This window comes from Gossypium arboreum, chromosome 5 (genome assembly GCF_025698485.1).
Source record: "Gossypium arboreum isolate Shixiya-1 chromosome 5, ASM2569848v2, whole genome shotgun sequence".
Classification (NCBI taxonomy): domain Eukaryota; kingdom Viridiplantae; phylum Streptophyta; class Magnoliopsida; order Malvales; family Malvaceae; genus Gossypium; species Gossypium arboreum.
In genome coordinates this window covers 27272139-27293242 of record NC_069074.1, presented here as the reverse complement: position 1 = coordinate 27293242, position 21104 = coordinate 27272139, and the positions used below count along the sequence as shown (strand labels likewise).

Here is a 21104-nt window from a genome sequence, read left to right as displayed (position 1 = left end):
TCAAAAAGCCCATATTTATTCTTCCTTCCTTTTTTGTTAAAATCTTTCTTACTCTACCTCGCCACTTTGGCTGAATATCGGAGCAATTTTAACCCTAAATCGCTCAAAATAATTCATCTTTCTCCTTCAAAATTTAGGGCTTGAAAAACCCAACTCGGAAACTTTTGCTCTTGAAAGTCATAACCCTTGTTGATTAAAACGGGTCACTCAAGTTTTGGTGAAGTCATTCTTTTCCCATTTTTGCATTATCCTTGTTCTTCGCGTTGTTCTATTTTATGTGATAAATTAATGTGCTTACAAGTTAAAGAAATTGTAATTTCAATTTAAACTGAAAATGCTTGTTTTCAAGTCATGAGATAGACAAATTCCTCAAAAGTGACGCATTATGATATCACACAATTTATCTGGCTGCAATGTATGGTATGCCCACAAGAATGAAAGAACAAGAGAAAACATGACTTGCATTCTCATTTTCGTTTAGGAGAAAACATGAAATGAACAAGGCTTCCATTGAATTTCCAATCTCAAAAACCAAATGAAGAAAAAATTTGTAGAAAATCAAAGGTTTCTGAAATGATTACAGTTAGCTTGTAAGATACTTGTCATCATCCACCACATCATTTGCTTCTTTAAGTTCTCGATCTTTCCTCATAAGTGATAGCTACCACCACACAACATTTTATTAAACAAAGAAACCACTGTCATCCCATCATCACCGCTGTTTTCAATCTCTTCAAAATCAACTAAAACCAACCACACCATGTCACCATCTATATCATTTAGACCGTTGGTGAATAATCTATGCAAGTACTATAATGTGATCTGTCATTGGCGAAAAGGTAGACAAATACTCCAAACAATCAAACGTCTTGGGGTTCCAAAAATGTCATGAGAAAGTGAAAGACGTTGATTCAATGTTTGTCATATACACCACCATACAAGTAAACATGGCATTTCAAATATAATATAGTGCACGTGCCACCACACGAGAATGGATTATATGAAACTTAGATACCATGTCACTTGTATCCCTTTCCAATAATTTAATATCATTTTAGCATTTTCATTCAAAAAATTGACATCATTTTGGATTTAATTTTTTTTAAGATGAAAATACTGAAATGGCATTAAATTATTGGAAAAGAATACAAATTTCATGGTATCTCAATTTCATATAATCCTTTCTCGTCACATGTCAAATGCAAAACACATAGTTGGTACCCCAAGCAACAAGGTCTTCAAACCCCAAATCAGATTCGATCAAAACCCTTTCCCTTAAGACTCAAGAAGAGCGGACTCTTGACCTAATGTCAAAGAATCAAACACAAACCAACAATGACGAACCTTGTCCCTATGTGTGGATTCAAGCACAAACACCAGCTCCCATCTGATAGTGCTGCTTTTTCATCCAATACTACCCAAAGAAATAACAAAAATAAAACCCATTAACTTTTTATTGAAGGGTCAAAGATGATAGCCTTGCAAGTATCATATAATCAAATGACAATGTGATGATATTTACAAAAGCCGACCCACTTCTTAAGAGAAGAATAACAATAATAGCAGCAGAAGTAGCAACATTAACTTTTCTATAACGCAATTACCTATGATAAACCAAAAACGCACGTCAAATATGAAAATTTTCAATTTTTCTTCTTATGTATTTTGGGAGTTCTTAGAAGATCAAATCCTGATACATGTCAAGATATGCAACAAACATGAATGGCCATGGATGCTTTTGAGAAAAATGAAAAGTTGGGTGCAACACAAGTAATTATCATAAAAAAGAAAAAAACCAACCAAGGATTTTCATGGTATGAAAACACCAATTATACAGTTGAGACATTCAAGACAAGATCAGAAAGGCCCTCAGATCTCATTTATAAGAACTATTGGTCATCACAGTTAACTAACTGGTTCTCATTAAGAACCTTCCCACCTCATAATCTGTGTAAAAAGATATATAAATATATATATAAAGAGAGAGAGAGAGAGAGAGAGAGAGAGAGAGAGCAAATCCTGTTTTCACTGTTTGTTGCTGCTGAAGATAATGATGATGATTGATGATGAAGAAAGCAAAGACAGATGATGATGATAATGGTGATGGCGAATGTTCAAAATGAAAATCAGAAATAACTGCTCTTTGCGATGAGTTTTCCATCACTGGGCCAAACACTAACTACAAAAAGCTAGTTAAAGCTAGTTACAAATTCAATGAGTTTCCAAACCCTTGTAATATATTTGTATTAGAACATAAAAACTCAAGATAGCTATGGAGTTAAAAAAGATCAATGTTGTTTGAACCGGACCAGACCAGTTGGACAGGGAACTGGCCAGGGTACCGGTCCAGACAGCGGCTTTGAAGTAGTTGACCTAGGAACCATTATGGACCGGATAAACCAAATATTTTTTTTTTAATCTTTAATGATTTTTTAATCAGACCGGTTGAACCAATCGAACTGGCTAGACCGGTTCAACCACCGGTCCAGTTTAAAAAATATTGAAAAAGATAGCTTCAACAAAATGTCAGCACTCAAAAGATGCATCAGGTTAAACCTAATCAAGGCTTACTTCAAAATTTTTCCTTAAAACAGTTTCAAGGATCCTTCAAATCTCAATACAAGAAAATACATTTCCATGGGTTCCTTCATACTGTCATATGGAATAATCCCAATTGCTTGCTTTCTAATCACGAAATGCATAAGAAAAAAAATATCCCTATGAAACACATATTTGCATCTGACAAACCTGAAAACAAGTAACATGACTGCAAACCATAACTTGGAAAAATCTAACCATAACCACGTCAAATACATACCCATATCCAACAGTCACACCCGAGTTCAAGTAACATTCGGCAAAGTAACCTACACACATAAAGGATCCGTCATCAGGCAGGACTGGTGGATAAGCAAACTAATACCAAAGACTTCTTAGGGAAACTAATCTCAAGACCAAATACGTATTTAATCCACAAGAGAATTACTCTGTCTGCGTTTCTGTGATGCATTTAAGTTTCAATGAACTTATATAAATTGTAGTTTAGCATTTGGTATTTATTACTCCCAGAAGTCAAAATCTAAAAAGCACATGTTATGCACTTCGGACTGAGTCAGCCTATTATGACTGAAGATGACATATGCATTAGAATACCTAAAAGCTATGTTACTCAAACTCGAATACAAGTGTCATATACGTATGTGTCTGATGGTCAGACTTTCCCAAGTTTGTCCATGTATTTAGAGGATTGAAGGTCGTATCCCATGCCTATGTGTCAGACACATATTCAAGATGCAAACATTTTAAGAAAAATGAAGAATTGGAAAAACACAAAAAAGTGCAACTAAAAAGAGCCCTCAGAATCTCATAACTGCGTCGGCATCATGTAAACTTCTCTGTAAAGGCATTCATCAATAGCTTTTCACACACCACCTGGCCGCAAAGGGTAAACTAGTTTTATATATATGCATACATACATACATACATACATATATACACACAAAGAAATGTATACATGGGGAGAGAGAGAGAGAGAGAGAGAGAGAGAGAGAGAAAGAGAGAGCAAAGGGAGGTGGTGTCTAAAAGCCAAGAATGAACTGAAAACCAGAACAATTCAATCAAAAAACGAGAGTTCCATCATTGGGCAAAAGACAGTGTCAGTATGATCTCAATGAAACTAGAGACAATGTTTAAAACACTAAAGAACATTTTAGAAAGAAAGAACTATGATCCTAGATTGCTCCAATACACTTGTATGGACGCCTAAATGTCTGAGATATGACCTCCAAGGATCCTCCAAATACATGAAAAAACTTCAGAAAATCAGACCATACACATATCGAACAATACCCATATCCATTACATATATATTGAGAATGGAAAGGGCAAAAAGGTTACAAAAGCCCTAATCTAGCTTCAAATACCTATACTAAAAGGCCTATAATGACAACAACTACAAGTTAAATGGAAGATGTAATCCAAAGACAACAAAATAACCCAGCCTCCAGATTTTATAAGTATTTAATTCAAACTTTGAAGCTAATGATTTTCATAAAGACCACCGTATATCTTCAGATATAAAAGGAAACAGCAACAACACTACAGTGTCAAACATAAGCTTGATTAAATTCGCACTGAGTTTGAGCCAGGTAATGAAAAGTTTGATAAACAACAACAAACAAACAAAAGAATAACACCATATAAAAACAACTCATCATTGACCACATGCCAAAGCCTTTGAAAATTAACCATTTATTGCAGAGATGGTATCAAAAGCAATGAACAAAATTACCAGCTAGGCTGAATAGAACCAAAGGAGCGCAGTACGGATAGCACATACAAGCATGGGAAGTATAGTCAAAGCTAAAATAGAAAAGGCTGCTGAGAAGTTCTCACAGACGGACTAAATATTTAATGCTTTCAAAACAGCAATGCAAGAAAAGAAAGATACTATAATCAATGAAATAGACATATAAAGTACATAAAGGGAAAAAAAATGAGCAAAAGTTTAATTAATTAAATTGTCCCCTAGAAAATGCATTAAAAAATTCTAAGAGAGGCTTCATCAATTTCATCAAGCAACAAAATACTATGCATTGTGCATATTGTAATTGCAGAAAAGATCATTTTTCTAGGTAAGGCAATTGAAGAAAAGATAAATTCAGTGAGATTCACAAAATTAATAGACTAATTAAGCTAAAGAACAACCCATATAAACCATCCCAGTGAGAAATCTTAATAATAATCAATAGCATCGCATTCCCCCCATATAAACCATCCCAGTGAGAAATCTTAATAATAATCAATAGCATCGCATTCCCTTACTGTAGTCACTAAAGAACAAAACATCCAGAAAAACTGAGAAAGACCCTTTAAAAATTTTCAAATTTTATGAATACAACTTGGTTAAGAACATTTTTTGAACCACAACTTCAAGTCAATGGCATAGAACAAAGTCTCCAAAAATAAAAAATGGCTGTTACATAAGCTTTCTAGACTTCATGTGCTTCAAGATTATAACTTTTTTTTTTTTGCTCTTGAAAGAAAAGGAAAGGCTAAGAGCCCAATGCATGCATCATGTTCTTTCTAAAACTACTATTAAGTAGAGAAATTATCTATGATTCAATTATTTAAATGCAAAAAATGGGTACTTTACAGTGATAAAAAAAAACGAGAAAAAAGCCTTTACAAACCCATGTGTGACGTGGAAGGAGGTGGTACTGGTGGTAGAAGTGGTGCAGATGGTGGAGGAGGCGGCGGCAGTGAGTTAACGTTCCAGAAACTAAACAAAAGCCACAGCAACCGCTAAATGATCTTATAGTGTCTACATGAACGGTCAAAGTATCACGAATTTCTAAAAACAGATGAAAAATTAAAAATAAAAAAAATAAAAGTTAAAGAAAGAAAAACATGAATAAATGGAGCAGAGGCTAGGGTTTACCGGAAGGCAAGCGATTTTTTGCGATATAACCCAAAAACAAAATCTATTTCCAATCTAATATTATTGAAATATTTCAAATAGTTATATACTGTTAGGTAAAACTATAATTATATTTAAATTAATTAATTATTTCACATATAAAAATAATTATATTTGAAATATTTTACATATAATATTTGAAATAAAAACTATAACCTATATTTATCGGATATTAAAATTTGCTATTATATTTTATTTTAATTGATGTGAATCATTATAATTTAAAATATAGATAATTTTATCATTCAAATTTTATATAATTAAAATTAACCACTAAACTTTAAATTTTAATCAATTTTACTATAATTTTAATTTTTAAATAAAATTTACCAAAACAAAATTCAATGGCAAAAGTACTATTTCAAATTTTTTAATAGTGAACATTAAACTACTTTATAAATTTATTAAAATTATGAATTAACTTCATATTTTATTTAGCGGAAAGAAGACTTTAAAATTTTAAAATATATAATAAAAATAGAATGGTCAAATGTATACGAGAGGTCTCCGTATTATAGAAATTAGATCAAATTAGTCTTAATATTAAATAGATCAATTTAGTTCTTATACTATTAAAAAGAATCAAATAAGTCTAATTTGTAACAAAGTAAACATTTACTGTATAAAAATATCTTTAATTTTTTTTCAATTGCAAGTCAATTTTAAACAAAATATTTCATTTATAGAACTATAAAAACTTTTAAAATATTAATTTTGTTAAACGGTAAAAGGTGTTTTTTAAACAATAAATATTTATTCTATTCAGTTTGGCCTTATTTGGTTCTTTTTAATAGTGTGGAATTAAATTGATCTATTTAATAATAAAGGGACTAATTTGATTAGATCCCTATAATAGAGAGACCTCTAAAATACATTCACAAAAAAAACCACTTCATTTTTTTATAAATAACTATTTTATTAATATTTAATATTATAATAATTAATTAACTATTTTAATTATTTAAAGAAAATATTTTAATTAAATGTAACTCAATTTAAATTTAGTAATTAAACTTATCAAACTTTATACAAGTTACCTAATATACTAATGGTATTAAATTTTTTAGTAGACGTAACCATTACATTATCAACATGTGATAAATAACATGGTTGAAATATTCAAATGTGAAAATATACGTAAATTTTTAATTTTAAATTATTAATTAAGTTAGATTTTATATATTCATTTAATATATTCATTTCACATTTAAATTCTTTTAATATTTTTCCGAAATTTTTAAGAAAAGTTTTAACTCCCCAAAAAATTATTCTTATGTAGTTTCATCCTTTAGAAAATGAATGAAATAAATAAGGTAAATTGATGTTGTATATTCTTCTCTATTCACATTGCCTGCACCAATTAAAAGTTTGCATTCTCTTTTTCTTTTACTCTTTATTTTTTATTATGAAACAACTTTGAAAATCACGAATTTGAAAACTGAAATCCTAATAAGTTTTTTTTTTCCAATCTCCAACACTGACCGTCAGATCAACTTTGATTAAAAATATGTTTTTTTACTAATCAATAGGTACTATCTATCATATCGATCAACGAATTGTTACTTAAAACTCGTTGGTCAGACTTTAAAAAAAAACCTAACAACCGAATGACTTAATTAAAAAATTTCAAATATTTAAACAACTTAAATGAAAATTTTTGAATTGTTCTGTGACCAGTTTGTAACTTATTAAAGTTGAGTGACCAATACTAATGGTTTAGTGACATTGTATAACTTTTAACAAAATGAAATACCAAATTGTACAAAAAAAAATTAGGTGCCAATTTAAAAAAAAAAAAAAGAAGAAGTATTCAAATTCGAATATCAAATGTTATAGTAAACGTATAGTTAATTACTTTTATATTTAATTTCAAATGGTAAAAAGACTTTTGTTAGGAACTAGTATATTTAGTGTCATATTTTTGAATAAACTTGTTTAAATATCTATCAATTACATTAATATATTTGTATATTATCCTCAACGATTTTTACACGTAAATCAAAAAAAAGTAAATATTAGCTAATTGGTTACTTAATATTTAACTAATATTAAACGATATTACGTAGTCGAATCGTAATGCAGAAAGACAACTTATTTTAATAAATATCTAAACAAGTACTTAGTCTAATCAAGATTGAGAAAGTTGATTGAAAAACTAATATGTCAAGTCTAATTAGGGAGATACATTGTATTGAGTATCAGAACGGATGACTCCCAGAAGATAAAAATATAAATGTGACTGAGAGAACCCAAGTAGAATAGATACTAGATCCGTTTATGAATTTATTCATTTGTGATTAGAGGTGCTCATGGGCCAGGCTGGGTATGGACCCAACAAAAAATTTAGGCCAGTTTGCTAAGCTCAAGCCCAGCCTTACCCAAAAAATAAGCCAACATTTTTTCCAAGCCTAGACCGTATTAATTATATATATATTTAAAAAATATATAATACATCAAAAATACTAAAAATATTAAAATAAATGTTTCTCAACAAATTAAAAATATTTTTTTAAAAAAACATATGTATACTTAAATAACACTAAAATAGGTGCATCTTAACAAACAAATCACTCTAAAATAGTAACAAAATCAACAATAAAACAAGAGTTATATAGTAACAACAAAATAATAGCAACATAAGAGTGAAATGGTAGCAAAATAGTAAAAAAAAAAGCAAAAAAAAAGCAAAAAAAAACATTTTTTTTTTGCATATTCGAGCCGGGCCGACCCCAGGCCAAAAAGCCTTACCCGAGGCTCGACTCGTTTTCTAAATGGGTCTTATTTTTTTTACCCAAATCTATTTTTCGGCCATATATTTTTACCCAAACCATCTCACTTTTTGGGTGGACCAGGTGGCTCGGCCCATGAGCAGGTCTACTTGTGATGGTCATAGTATAATATACATTAATCCTGAGTGGATGGTGGATTATATATGACGACTTGTATATTTTGATGCAAGTGAAAGCTGTAATGACCCAAAATTCACGGGCATCGAAAAAGTATATTAACAAGCCTCTGTCTTAGTAAATCGAGTTCGAAATAATTACTAGAAATATTTATGAGTTTAGCGATGTGTTTAATTAGGTTTAAATTAGGTGAATTTAGCTTAATTTAGAGTAATTAGTAAAATGACTAAATTAAATAAGGAGTAAAAGTTTAATTATAAATTAGTAGGAAATAATAAGGACCAAATAGGGAATTAAGCCTATTTGGGAAGATGAGGCGGCAAAGGAGTAAAAATCTAAGATTTTTACTTGGTTATATAGTATAATTTTGACAAGTGGATGGTAAAAAAATAAATAATAAATAAATTATTATTATATATTATTAGTAACTAAAGTGAATAAAAGAAACAGAATAAAGAAAAGAAACAAAAAGAATAGAGAAAAGAGAACAGAAAGCATTCGAGCAGGGGAAGGAAAGAAGAAAATAAAAGAGAGAAAAGGGGAAATAGGGTTTTTGAAGCTTGGAGTTTAATTGGTAAGTTCAATCATGTCCTTTTCTCTTAATTTTGATGTTCTAAAAGTATTAAAACAAGGTTTTGATAGAATTAAGTTAGTAGTTTAGAAGTTTTTAAGTTTTTAAACAAAGTTCATGATGAACAAAATGATGGAATTGAGGGTTTATTTGATAGAAATTTTGATTGGAATTGAATAAAGGATTGAATCGTAAACTAAGCTATAAGTTTTGAGTTTTAGGGATTAAATGGAAATAAATTCGAAATTATGAAAATATGCTGAAAATTTAATAGTTAAGTATGAGTTTGGACAAAATTTGAATAGAAATAAAGTATGAATTAAGATAGAAAAGTAAGTGAATTTAGTTAGGATTAAATTGAAATTAAAGTAAATCAACATTTTGTACTAAGACTGTTTTGGACAGCAGCAGTAGTCTAAGTTTGAAAAATCACCAAAAATTGTAGAAATTAAATTATAGGATGAATAAAATATATAATTAAATCTTATTGAGTCTAGTTTCTTATAGAAGAAACGATATAAGCAATTGAGTTGTAAATTAAGAGATATAATGAATTTTGTGAGAAAAGGTCAGAATAAATTCGGGTTTCCCTGTTCTGACTTTGGAAAATCACAAAAAATCGAATAAAAATAATTAGAGGCTTAAAGTTATATGTTTAGAATCCTTAATGAGTCTATTTTCAGAAGAAATCAACGGGAATATTATCCGAGTTCTGTACTATGATATAATTAATTTTTAGTGAAGAATGGTCAGAACTATTTGACAGCAGAACAGGGGCAACTTTAAAGAATAAACTGTACTTATTGGCTTAACCAAAAATTCTAAAAATTTTATGGTAAGAAGATATGTGAGTCTAGTTTCAGGGAAAATTAGTGTATCTTAATTTGGAGTTTCCTAGCTCAAGATATAAATGATTTAGTAACAATGACTCAAGTAGACAGCTTTGAATGAACATATAAGTACATAGTGGAATTATGTGTATAAAAATGGTTAAATTTGCATGTTTAGGCTCATAGATTAAATTGAATTGTGTTATATTGATGATTATAAATTATTATTATTTTCGTAGTTAACAAAGAACCCAAGACATCGGCGCATAAAGGAAAGGAGAAAGCTATCGAGGATTAAAACGAGAAATTCACAGTTTGTATTACTATAATTCAAATTACTTTTTATTAAATGTTTTATATCAATTCTATATTTAATAAGTGAATTATAAGGTAAGTACTGATATTTGAGTTGAATGAGAATTGAATTGAATGGTGAATGTGTATGTATAATTGAATCGTAAATTGATTTGAATATGAAAGTTTTAATTGAAAAGTAATCTTGGAATGGAAATGAAAGTGAATTGAGAATAGAAATACCCTATTAACTAGTCGGGCTGAGTCGGATATAATTGGCATGCCATAGGATATGGAAGTGTACGGGATTTGCGGCTTTCTTGATCGAGGCACTTTATGTGTCGTATTTCAGGCACCTCGTGTGTCGTATCAGGCACCTCGTGTGTCGTTTTAGGCACTTTATGTGTCGTATACTGATCAGGTACTATGTACCGTTTTAGGCACAATGTGCCGTAATGGTGTGTTGGGTTGGAATCCGTGTATCCGTCAAAGTCCGGATTTGTTAATAGGGTGAATATCTAAGATGAGAAATTTAAAATAAATTGATTGATTATATTATTGAATATTGAAAGAAACGAAAAAGTTGAATAGTGGATTGAAATTGAGATTGAAAATGAAAGGCATGAACTTAATGTTCATGTAGTGATTGAAATTGTTACATGTAATATGTGATGGAAACTGAAGAATAGATAAAAAAATTGTATCGTTATTATTAATTATGAAAGTTTAAGAATGAATTGATATTTGTGAAATTAGATAGTTACATGTTTGGTAATTAAATTCTTTATTGCTATTATAAATTGAATTATGGTAATACCACTGAGTACGGAATATTCAGCGTGCGGTTGTTTCCGTGCGCAGGTTAATAGGAGTCTGATACCCCGGTCTAGCATCTGAACGATCCCGACTCCAGCAAATTTTGGGTGATGTTTTCTTTCTTAATTGAAAGTGGCATGTACTAGGTGTTGTATAAGTTATATAGATATACTTGTAAAGTTGGTTATAAGAATGGTATACCATATTTTGTTATTCGTTTGATAAAATGGTAAATATTATATTATATAATTTGGTATAAGTTGGAATGAAATTAGTTAATTTGGATTAATATTATGAATGTTTAGTTATTAAATGACTATGTTAATGAATTGGTTATGATTTAGATATATTTAGGTTTAAATTGTTTTTGATTGTGCCATTGGTTTTGGATTAGTTGGTTTTTGGTTTGAATTTGCAGGGGGTTTTATGTAAAAATTAAGAAGAAATGCTGTCGAAATTTTTTTAAAATAAAAAAGAAAAAAATAAAATAAAAAAATCTCTGAATACTCGAACAAGTCCCGTTCCATTCCACTTTAATACTTGTGTTGGGCTTCGAAAGTCCATTATAAGGACATAATTCTTCAATTATACTATGAATATTATAATAATTGTAAAATATCCATAAGTTGTCTGATATATCCGGTAATGCCTCGTAGTCCTGTTCCGGCGACGGTTTGGGGTTAGGGGGTGTTACAAAAGCTTTAGTTCAAATAAATAAAAAACCTAAAACTAGTACCTTGGGTATACGACTTCCGCAATACATGACATTATTCCATAACAATTGAATTCATAGTCCATTTAAAGGGTAAATGATATCCCCTAATTAGCATTATATGATGGATGAAAAACAAACATGGTCATGGATCATTTGTTTTTATGATAAATAATTTAATTACTACTTGATAATAATTGACTTCTCATTGAGATGTAATGATTATTATGAGATAAAATAGGATCATATTTAGAGAATTAATTTATCCCAAAGAGATTAAAGGCATCCTATGAGAGTAACACATTTATGACAATGTTATTGAACAAACCCTAATTAAGTAACTTTCATAATAGTATATAATAAGAGAGAGCTCAATTATGATACTTCAAGGTAATAACTTTGTGACTAAATAATATTGTAATTAATAGGTGAAAAATCAAACCTAATTTACAATTTATTTGAGCTCCAATTATATATGTCTAACCAATCTCTCTGCTAGTTTAAGACAATTAGAAACGAATTGCATATAAAACCAATAATATAAAATGAATGAAAACGATGAAATAAGATAAATAGACTGCATGTATCACTAATCGTAGTATATGTGTTTTCCCATTAAGTATAAAAGATAATTTGAGAATTAATTTAAGTTATTCAAATTATTATTTAATTAATTATAATTAAATAATTGAAGTTCAAATATAAAATAAATTAATTAGTCATTATAAATTATATTACGGTAAAGTTACTATGATTTTAGTGGAATTAAAATTGAATTGAAAAAAATTAACTGACAAATTAATTTAGTTAATTAAATTAATTGGTTAAATATATTTTAGATAATATGAAATAAATATTGAGTTGAATAAATTATAAGTGTTGAAAAAATGTTTAAAAATATATATATTTGGATCTAATACATAAAATACCCAAGATTTAGCCTTATATGTATTACAAAGGGCAGCAATCCTAGTATATCTACAAGGGTGTGCCGCCTTCACTATTGCATTTAGAGTAAAAGTTATATTTTTCTATTAAAATATTATTATTTATTTAAGTCTTATTCAAACAAAATTCTTGTCCTTTTCTCTATAAATGGAGACTATCAGTTAACCAAAGCAAACACACTTCACATACATCGTTATTCAACAAAAAAGTGGGGTAATTTGTTTACAAAGAATAAATTCTATATACTGGGAATATTAAATAGTTGCCGGTTTATAGAGAGAGTTTACTTTCACTTTACTACTAAAAGTAAAGCAAAAGTTTTTATTTTGTGACTTGGTTTGTATTGCTTAAGTGTACACTCGAAGTAATTTATGGTTCGAGAATAACATAGAAGATCATTTTATTGAAAGCCAGAATTGATTTTAGTCTATCTTACACAAAATACATATATATCTCAGTTTATGTTTATGACTATAAATAACACAATAGGCTTGGTTTAAGAAAAAATTCAAACTTTTGTTGTGCCAAATAACTATTTCATTAACCAATTTAATCTCTCTAAAAAATCAAAGTAATTTAATTTTTATCAATTTTAAAAGTAAGCAACTAAAATAATTAATCATGACATTAATATTTTTCGTCAATTGTACATAAATTTGATTAATATAATAACAAATTTAGTCTTCAAAGTTTACACATTTAATTAAATTGGTCCTAATTTAACAAAATATGTAAATGTTGTATGTTAAATTTGTTAAATCAAGACTAAATTAATAGAATTTTTAAATATTTTGAGTTAAATTTATTAAATTAAGATTAAATTGATAAAATTTATAAACATTAAAAGATAAATTTATTGTTATATTAATTAAATCTACGTACAATTCATCAAAAACATTAATTTATTAGTTATAATTAATTGCTTAATTTTGAAATTAATAAAAATTAAATTAAAATTTGTAAGTATTGAATATCAAAATTGAAAAAAATAAAGTGTTTTTCCATTTCAAATTTACTACGCTACGGCCTCCCTGACTGGCAATCCTGCTCTAAACAATACCGCCTTTGCTTTCCATTAAAAGGGAGAGACCAGAGCTTTACACTTTTGCCCAAAACTTACTCCCTCTCTCTAACTGCTAAACCCACCCACCAACTAACTGCTAAGCTCATCTTCAAAGTACGACACAAATAAATCAAGGACGTAATGGTAATTCAACTTCCTCCGCATTTCAAAACGATACCGTTTCAGTTGTTAACTGGGGAGACAGCCAGCACATCTGATTTTTTACCTTTTGCGTCACTTTCCTATTTTAACCCTATCGAGAATTTTAAATCCGTCGTCCTTGTGTTTTCTAAAACGGCATTTCCTCTTTGCTTTTTGTAACATCCAGCTCGTCTCCAGTTGGCCTCTGAAATTCCACACCCTAATTTGTTTCTTTAGGGTTTCTTTTTTCAAGATCCAAAAATCCATTTTTTTCTTGTTATTTAGAGAATCTGAATCGAAATCAAGTTCATAAGATATCTGAAAAACAATTGTTTTGGATTCAATTATTCCAGATATTTTAGATTCCTTTAAAGTTTGATCCGACGTTGGTTATCAGATGGCGGATCAACAAGAAGAAGAGGATCTTAGAATGGCTCTACGGATGAGCATGCAAAACTCGCCGCCAGAGCCGAAGAGGAGCAAGCCGAGAGAAGCCGCGAACTTAGCGACGACGACACCGGAAGAGAGTCGCCGGTTGCAGCGTGAACTAATGGCAGCTGCAGCTGAGAAACGGATGCTTGCGACGGCAAAAAGCGTTCCGTCTTCTGGTTCCCCTTTGAAAAGCGATAGTGGCGGAGATATAGGAACCAAAGAGATGGAAATAAAAGCCAAAGAAGTGAAATTGGGTAATGAATTGTCGGAGAAAGAAGCTTATCAGTTATTTTTTATGGTTTTTGGAAGTGATGTTTCGAAGGATATACTTGCTCAGTGGAGCAATCAGGGTATAAGGTAAAGGCTACTCTTTTGCATTTTATATATATATATATATATATATATAAATTAAATTATTACTGCTGAGAGACTAGGAGCAATGTAAAGAAATAACACCCACTGCTTAGTTGAATTTTCAATAAATATTGTGGTTAAGGATATTGATCACAGGATAAATTGGCAGCTAAGTTTGAGTATACTATATAGCATCAAGTTGCTAATGACAATTTTTTGTTTACTATCTCACGTGGAAACTACTTACCGATCAACTATGTCTTCTATCCCTCCTTATGTTGTTCGATAAGAGAAAGCCTTATAACAGTTTAGGACTAGTAGGTGCTTCTTCGTGAATGAAGAATATAATTCATGAATGAAGTCTCTTACTGTCAGGTTCAATAAAAGGAAGTGCAAGGGCAATGTAAAGTGAATCTGAATCAAGAATGCGTTGGCATGAAACCTTGTATAAGAATTATTATGAATAGTCCTTGAAATGTAGTTCTTCATTGAGAAGGTGCCCTTTTTTTCCTGTTTATTTTTTATTTTGTGTTTGTGTGTTTGTGAGAATGAATTGATGGGTGCGTAGTTGTGGGCTTTGTAAATGAGCTAGAGTTAGAGGTATTGTTCATGTACGGGATGATTTCTTTCATCTAATGCAGTGCACTTTATAATTTATTCCCATAATTGCAATTCGATCTTCCTGATTTTCTTCATTGTCCGATACTAAGTATAGATAGATTGATCTCCCTGATTTTCTTCGTTGTCCAATACTAAGTATAGATAGTATTCTTAGGGTAATTTTGGTTTAATTGCTTTATCTCTATGTTTATGCATATTGATTGGTTAAGCATACGGGCCAAATGAGCTGGCTGTTGGTGGATTTGTAATTGAACCGTTTTTTCTATATGTTCCATCATTTTCTAGTATAATTATTATGAACCGTGCTTGGTAATTAATAGTTGGCAGATTATGTTGGTAGATATCTTATTCTTCGTTAAAAACTGATGCTAGTTCTTGTCTTCCTTCGTTTTTGGTTTGTATTTTCTTGGTAAATTCAATGGTCAGAATCTTTTGCAAGTTTCATATGTTTGCTTTTTATGGGCTAATACATGAAAAAAACAACTGTAGGTTTAGCCCTGATCCAGAAACTTCTATGATCCTAGTGCAGCATGAAGGTGGGCCCTGTGGTGTCTTAGCAGCCATACAAGTAATTCCCTAATTTCTTGGTTATATGAGTTCTTTTAGCGAGCAGAACTTGAATGTCGATTGTTCTTTTCATGCTATGTGGAGTTCTTAATCCATAAAAAAGTACATGTTTTCTTATGTAACAGCTTAACTTTGAGAATTAGAGGGTAAAACTAAATTATCATTTGTATTTGTTATAGCATTATTTTTAAAATATAGTCTATCTCCAGATGACATATATTCTATAGTACTTACTGGTTTTGAAGTACTAGCACCACTTATTCTATCAATCATCCAATCTTTTGGTATTGACAGATCTTTTAGATGTAATAATTTTGGTTGTATATATTACATTGACATTTTTCTCTCAGTAAAATTTGTTCTTTCCTTGGAAGCTTATTTTAGTGTCTAGTTTATTAATATAGTAATGGTCATATTGAATGATGTTTCAATATTTTATGGAAAATTGTCTGACTTAACTATAATTACATGAATCTAAATTTCAGAGTTAAACTGTATATTAGCCAGTACTGCACTTTTCTTTTCTTTTATGCGAATGACATAGGATATTAATTGCTGATTAAGATTATTAAATAGATTGACCCCACCAGATAACTTCTAAGCTGGCTCCGGATCTTATGATACCCTCACGACATTTCTGTTTGTCCTGATGTTTATCTCACGATAATAGCCAATTCTCTTATTGCTGACAATAATATTTGTCTGTCTATACAGGCATTTGTTCTCAAACATCTTCTTTTCTGTCCGGATGACTTGGTTAAAGCTGCCCAAAGTACACCTCAGAATTCAACTCCGAGGAGATTATCCAAAAATCAATATGTTGCATCAAATAATTTTGCTGCTTTTACTGAAAATGCAAAAGCAAGGTGATTAGATTTATTGCATTAAATTGTACGCAAAGAAGGCACATTGCATTCCAAGATTCTTCTAGCTCTGTGTTTTATTTTTTAAAAAATGGAGTTGAACTATTCAAGCAATATTAACTACATTCTATCCAACAATGTTAAAAAAGATCTCCTGTTGGCTGTTACATACAATTTTTTTGCCATGTCAATAATCACGTTACTGCTTAGTTGTCCTGGTTTTTCCTTCTATTGAGTTCCTTCCTTTCAAATCCCACTTAGTTGCTTGCTTGTCTGGTTGCTAATATCTTGTTTGCCATTTGAAAAGCAGAGAAAAAGTGTGGTTCTTAGAGGTCAGGTTGCACGGACAATTTCTTTTTCGAATAGTGTTTGCCTGAGCACATGTACATTTGAAATTTGGCCTAATGGGCTATGGGTTGTATTTGCATATGGGCTGTGTTTTGGTCAAGGTATTAGCTCATTTTCATGAATGGTCATCGATCAATGTCAAGATTTTATGTAATGTTAAATCTTGTGACACATCTTAATGGATATTCATGATTATTTGTGATGTGAACTTGTAGTGGTCTTTATTATGCTTACTTCATTTCTGGAATAACTGATTTAAGAGGAATATTCATTGCTCCGGTTTCAGCTGCTTTTCAACTCATTAATTGTTATTCTGTTATCCATTTCAATTTAAATTCTTGTTTATGTTCGCAGAGCCTTAGTTAAAAGTATGGGTGAGATATTGTTTTTATGTGGAAATAATAAAAGAGCTGTGATTGCAACTTTGAGTTCTATTGGTGATGGTGTTGAAGAATCTGAAGACAGTCTAACCGATGTTGTAAGTGTATCTCAATTGACCTGAATATGTTGTTATTATGTTAATACATTAGTTTTTATATTCTTTTCTGCGTTCATATTTTCTGACAAGTGTTTGTTCTATCTTACAGATCATTGCACAAGCACTTGAAGGTCTTTCAATTGAATCGGCTTCTGATTTGCATAAAGTTTTAAGAGTTGAGACATACACAACCCCAGCAAGTGCCTATAAGAGGCTTGAAGCAATTATTCCTGTTTTTCAAAGTCGCATGGGAGCATTGCTTTTCCTTATCTCTGCCTTACTTTCTCGAGGATTGGTAGGTTTGTTTGTTTTGAAGACTCAGATTTTGTCTTTATTTATGCATCCATTTTTTATAGCTATATAATAATTTTAAGAGCAAGCTATATCTAATGTAGTTGATATTGTTTTCTTTGAATGCGGATATAATTACATCAATGCATCCTAATTTTATCTTAGGACTGTGTTCAAGCTGACCGGGATGATCCCAGCCTTCCTCTAGTAACTGCACCTTTTGGGCATGCTTCTCAGGTACATAAAATTGCTCTTATCCATTTACTGATAGAACTTACCGTCATTCTATGTTGTTCTGACTATTTCTCTTTTCTTAAGTATTTGTCTCTATCACTCGCGTCCAACACATGGGTATGGGGATATCTCATATGAGCTTCAAGAACTCTCCCTATACTTGGTAAAACTTAGAAAAATCTGACCATACCTGTGTTGGATGCATATACTCACAGCGTGAGTCCAAGTAAACATAGCTTCGACTATTAAGTCTCTAGGTTGCACTTTTTGATGAATTTTGCTTTATAATTGCATTTGTACAAAATAATTTCAGGAAATTGTGAACCTATTGCTCTGTGGGCAAGCTGTTCCGAATGTATTTGACGGAAGGATGGATTTAGGAGGTGGCATGTTTTTGAAGGGTGTATCTACAAATGTGGAAGTCGGATTCCTCACTCTTCTAGAATCCCTTAATTTCTGTAAGGTTGGCCAAAATCTAAAATGCCCAAAATGGCCGATATGGGTTGTCGGGAGTGAGTCACATTATACAGTATTATTTGCTCTAGATACAGCTGTTCAAGATGAGAATGAACTGGAAGAAAGAGAATCACAGATCCGGAAAGCTTTTGATGCCCAAGATCAGAGTGGAGGCGGTGGGTTCATTAGCGTTGAAGGTTTCCATCAAGTCCTCAGAGAGACGAATATCAGACTTCCATCTGAAAAACTTGATAGCCTTTGTGGCTCAGGCTTCATTGTGTGGAGCGAATTCTGGCAGGTTATCTTGGATTTAGACAAGAGCTTGGGAGGTCTTAAGGATTCAACTGGACAGATGGGTCAAAAGATATTCGATCTCTACCATTTTAACGGGATAGCAAAATCAGATTTGAATGGCAGCCAATTTAGTTCCGGAGGTGAAACTCCGATGCAAAGACCGAGGCTGACAAAATTGAGGGTTTCAGTACCTCCAAGGTGGACACCAGAGGAATTCATGGCAGACGTAGCAGTTCTTCCATCTGGTTCTGCAGGGACACAACCAAGTGGTAAAGACACAGAAGTGGCTAAACCAGAACCTTCTCAACATGCACCGTTGGTGGACTGCATAAGAACGCGCTGGCCTCGTGCAGTATGTAATTGGGTGGGGGATCCCCCTAGTATAGTCTGAAAATCTGAATGTGTATATTAATCATATCTGGGGATCCTTTGAGGCCCTTTGGATCTGGGGAGAACAAAATTGAGTGAGAAAGAAAGGGGCACATATGATAAACCTGGTTGGTTTTTATCAGCAAATGAGAGAAGAGGTTAATTTTTTTATTATTCAGGGTTTGTTTCAGCTTTCACCATTCCTGTGGGTTTATTTGCTGTAGCATTGAAATTCTTAATTCAAATTTCAGATTTTAAATACTGAAGGTGGAGGACCATATATCATCATCTCTGTGACCCTGTTCTGCATTTATTCCTTACTGTTTTCGTTCACGTGCTCAAACGAATGGTCTTAGTAGCCAGGGAGCGTTGTCATTATGTATTGTTTTGAGTTTAAATTGGAATTAAGCGGTCCAAGTTTTATTTTGATTAAAATATCCGCCGTTTAGCATCCATTATGAATTTATTAGTACAAGATTTTGATTATTTTAAGGGTTGGTATTGGTAGTGAATTTTTTAGGGTAAACTTTAATAGTTACTCAATTTTAATTAAAATAATAAAATTGTCATTAAATTTTTTAAAAATAATAAATTAGCCACTAATAATCATTTTCTGATGTGGCTAGTTAACTAGCCACATTGGAGCCACCGTGGAAACCAACTTAAGAACTCTAGCTGCTGGTAGAAGCAGAAGAGAAGAAATGGAGATACTATTGATTTATCTCTTTCATTTTCTCTATTGATTTTCTTGGCATCCAAACAAGGGAGAGTTTAGCCCTCCACTGCTCCTTTACTGTTGCCACCACCACCACTTCTTTCTCACTTAATTTCGACGTTTCCCTTCATTTCCGCTCTAAACCCATGTCCAAATCGCCCCTGCCGTCCATTTTTCTGCCATCTTCTTCATTTCCTGCCCTCAAATCCCCTCTCCCCAAATAAAGAAACCCTTTACTTTTCCTTACTCGTGCCACTTCTCAAAACGACAACGACCCACCACCTCAAAAGGACACCTTCTCCTCCTCCACTGCTGCAAGGAGCTAAGCTCCTCCCTTTCCTCATCTCAATTTCAATAGGCAGTAGCAGCAGGGGAAGAAGAATAAGAACAACGAGAGAGCAAGAACTTGAGGCAACCCTCAATAGAAACAAAAGCAGAAGATGAAAGATGACCATTGCAGGCATGGATGATGTTTTCAAAGCTTGAAAAGCTCTTCAAGAACCCTTTTCCCAAATTTCAATCTTCCCACCCTTTTTTTTTTTCTCTGCTCATCCCTTCCCCCAAAAAATTGTCCTGTGGTCAGTTACTGGTCATGTCAATCACTTAACGAGTCACGTCATCTATCTCGTCAGCTTGTAATAAAAAATATTAATGAATAATTAATTTGTCATTTTTTAATAATATTAGTGAATATTTTATTATTTTGTAAAATTTAATGACTAAATTATAATTTTTAAAATTTAATGACTGTTGTGTTATTTTAATCAAAGTTGAGTCACCGTTAGTATATTTTACTTTTTCTTTTCAAAATAGTCTTACAAAATTACTATATATTTTTTCTTTTTTAAATTATTCTTTTAATATTATATTATACCTTTATACTTGTTAACCTCTTTATGTTGTGGGAATTTAAAAACTCCATATACTAAATATTTTTCTTTATTCTAAATTAATTTTTACATCATATTATCTTAATTAATTTTTATAGTTACATTTAGAAAATAAAATGTAATCTTCGTTAAATTAAGTATTTGAATCTAATTAGTAATTTTAATTTTATTTGCATGTAAATATAGTTATATATATCTAAGTGAGGTATATTTGCATTTCATTTGGCGTATATAATCATAACAAAACCAATTATTGGTGTTCCATGTCTGTTATAACTTGAAATATGTCTGTCTTGTTGAATATATATATATATTTATGCTAAAGTAATTAGTATAATGATAATATATTTTTTATTTCACAAATAATTTTAAAAATTGAAATGTATTTTTTAAATATTCATTTTTAATATCTTATTAGAACACTTGTCAATT

The 21104-nt window shown here is 31.1% G+C and overlaps 1 protein-coding gene and 2 long non-coding RNA genes across 4 annotated transcripts; 2 read left to right on the top strand and 1 right to left on the bottom strand.

Moving 5' to 3' along the window:
* Positions 1 to 435: 435 nt before the first annotated feature.
* Positions 436 to 5517, bottom strand: LOC108449938 (uncharacterized). Of its 2 annotated transcripts, none has more exons than XR_008283295.1 (3): positions 5193 to 5517; positions 2749 to 2867; positions 436 to 1414 (listed from the first exon to the last, which is right to left on the bottom strand). It is a non-coding gene; the product is annotated as an uncharacterized LOC108449938 (long non-coding RNA). The 2 variants fall into 2 exon arrangements; XR_001866179.2 differs by having other exon boundaries at positions 2819 to 2867.
* A 3300-nt stretch (positions 5518 to 8817) lies between these two features.
* On the top strand, positions 8818 to 11190 carry LOC128292857 (uncharacterized). Its single transcript, XR_008282814.1, has 3 exons — positions 8818 to 8959; positions 10026 to 10099; positions 10942 to 11190. It is a non-coding gene; the product is annotated as an uncharacterized LOC128292857 (long non-coding RNA).
* A 2669-nt stretch (positions 11191 to 13859) lies between these two features.
* LOC108453640 (uncharacterized) lies at positions 13860 to 19502 on the top strand. Its single transcript, XM_017751868.2, has 7 exons — positions 13860 to 14549; positions 15657 to 15735; positions 16449 to 16600; positions 17300 to 17423; positions 17533 to 17718; positions 17880 to 17951; positions 18262 to 19502. Exons 1-7 carry the CDS (start codon positions 14158 to 14160, stop codon positions 19087 to 19089), a joined length of 1833 nt encoding a protein of 610 aa, XP_017607357.1. The 5' UTR covers positions 13860 to 14157; the 3' UTR covers positions 19090 to 19502.
* Positions 19503 to 21104: the final 1602 nt, after the last annotated feature.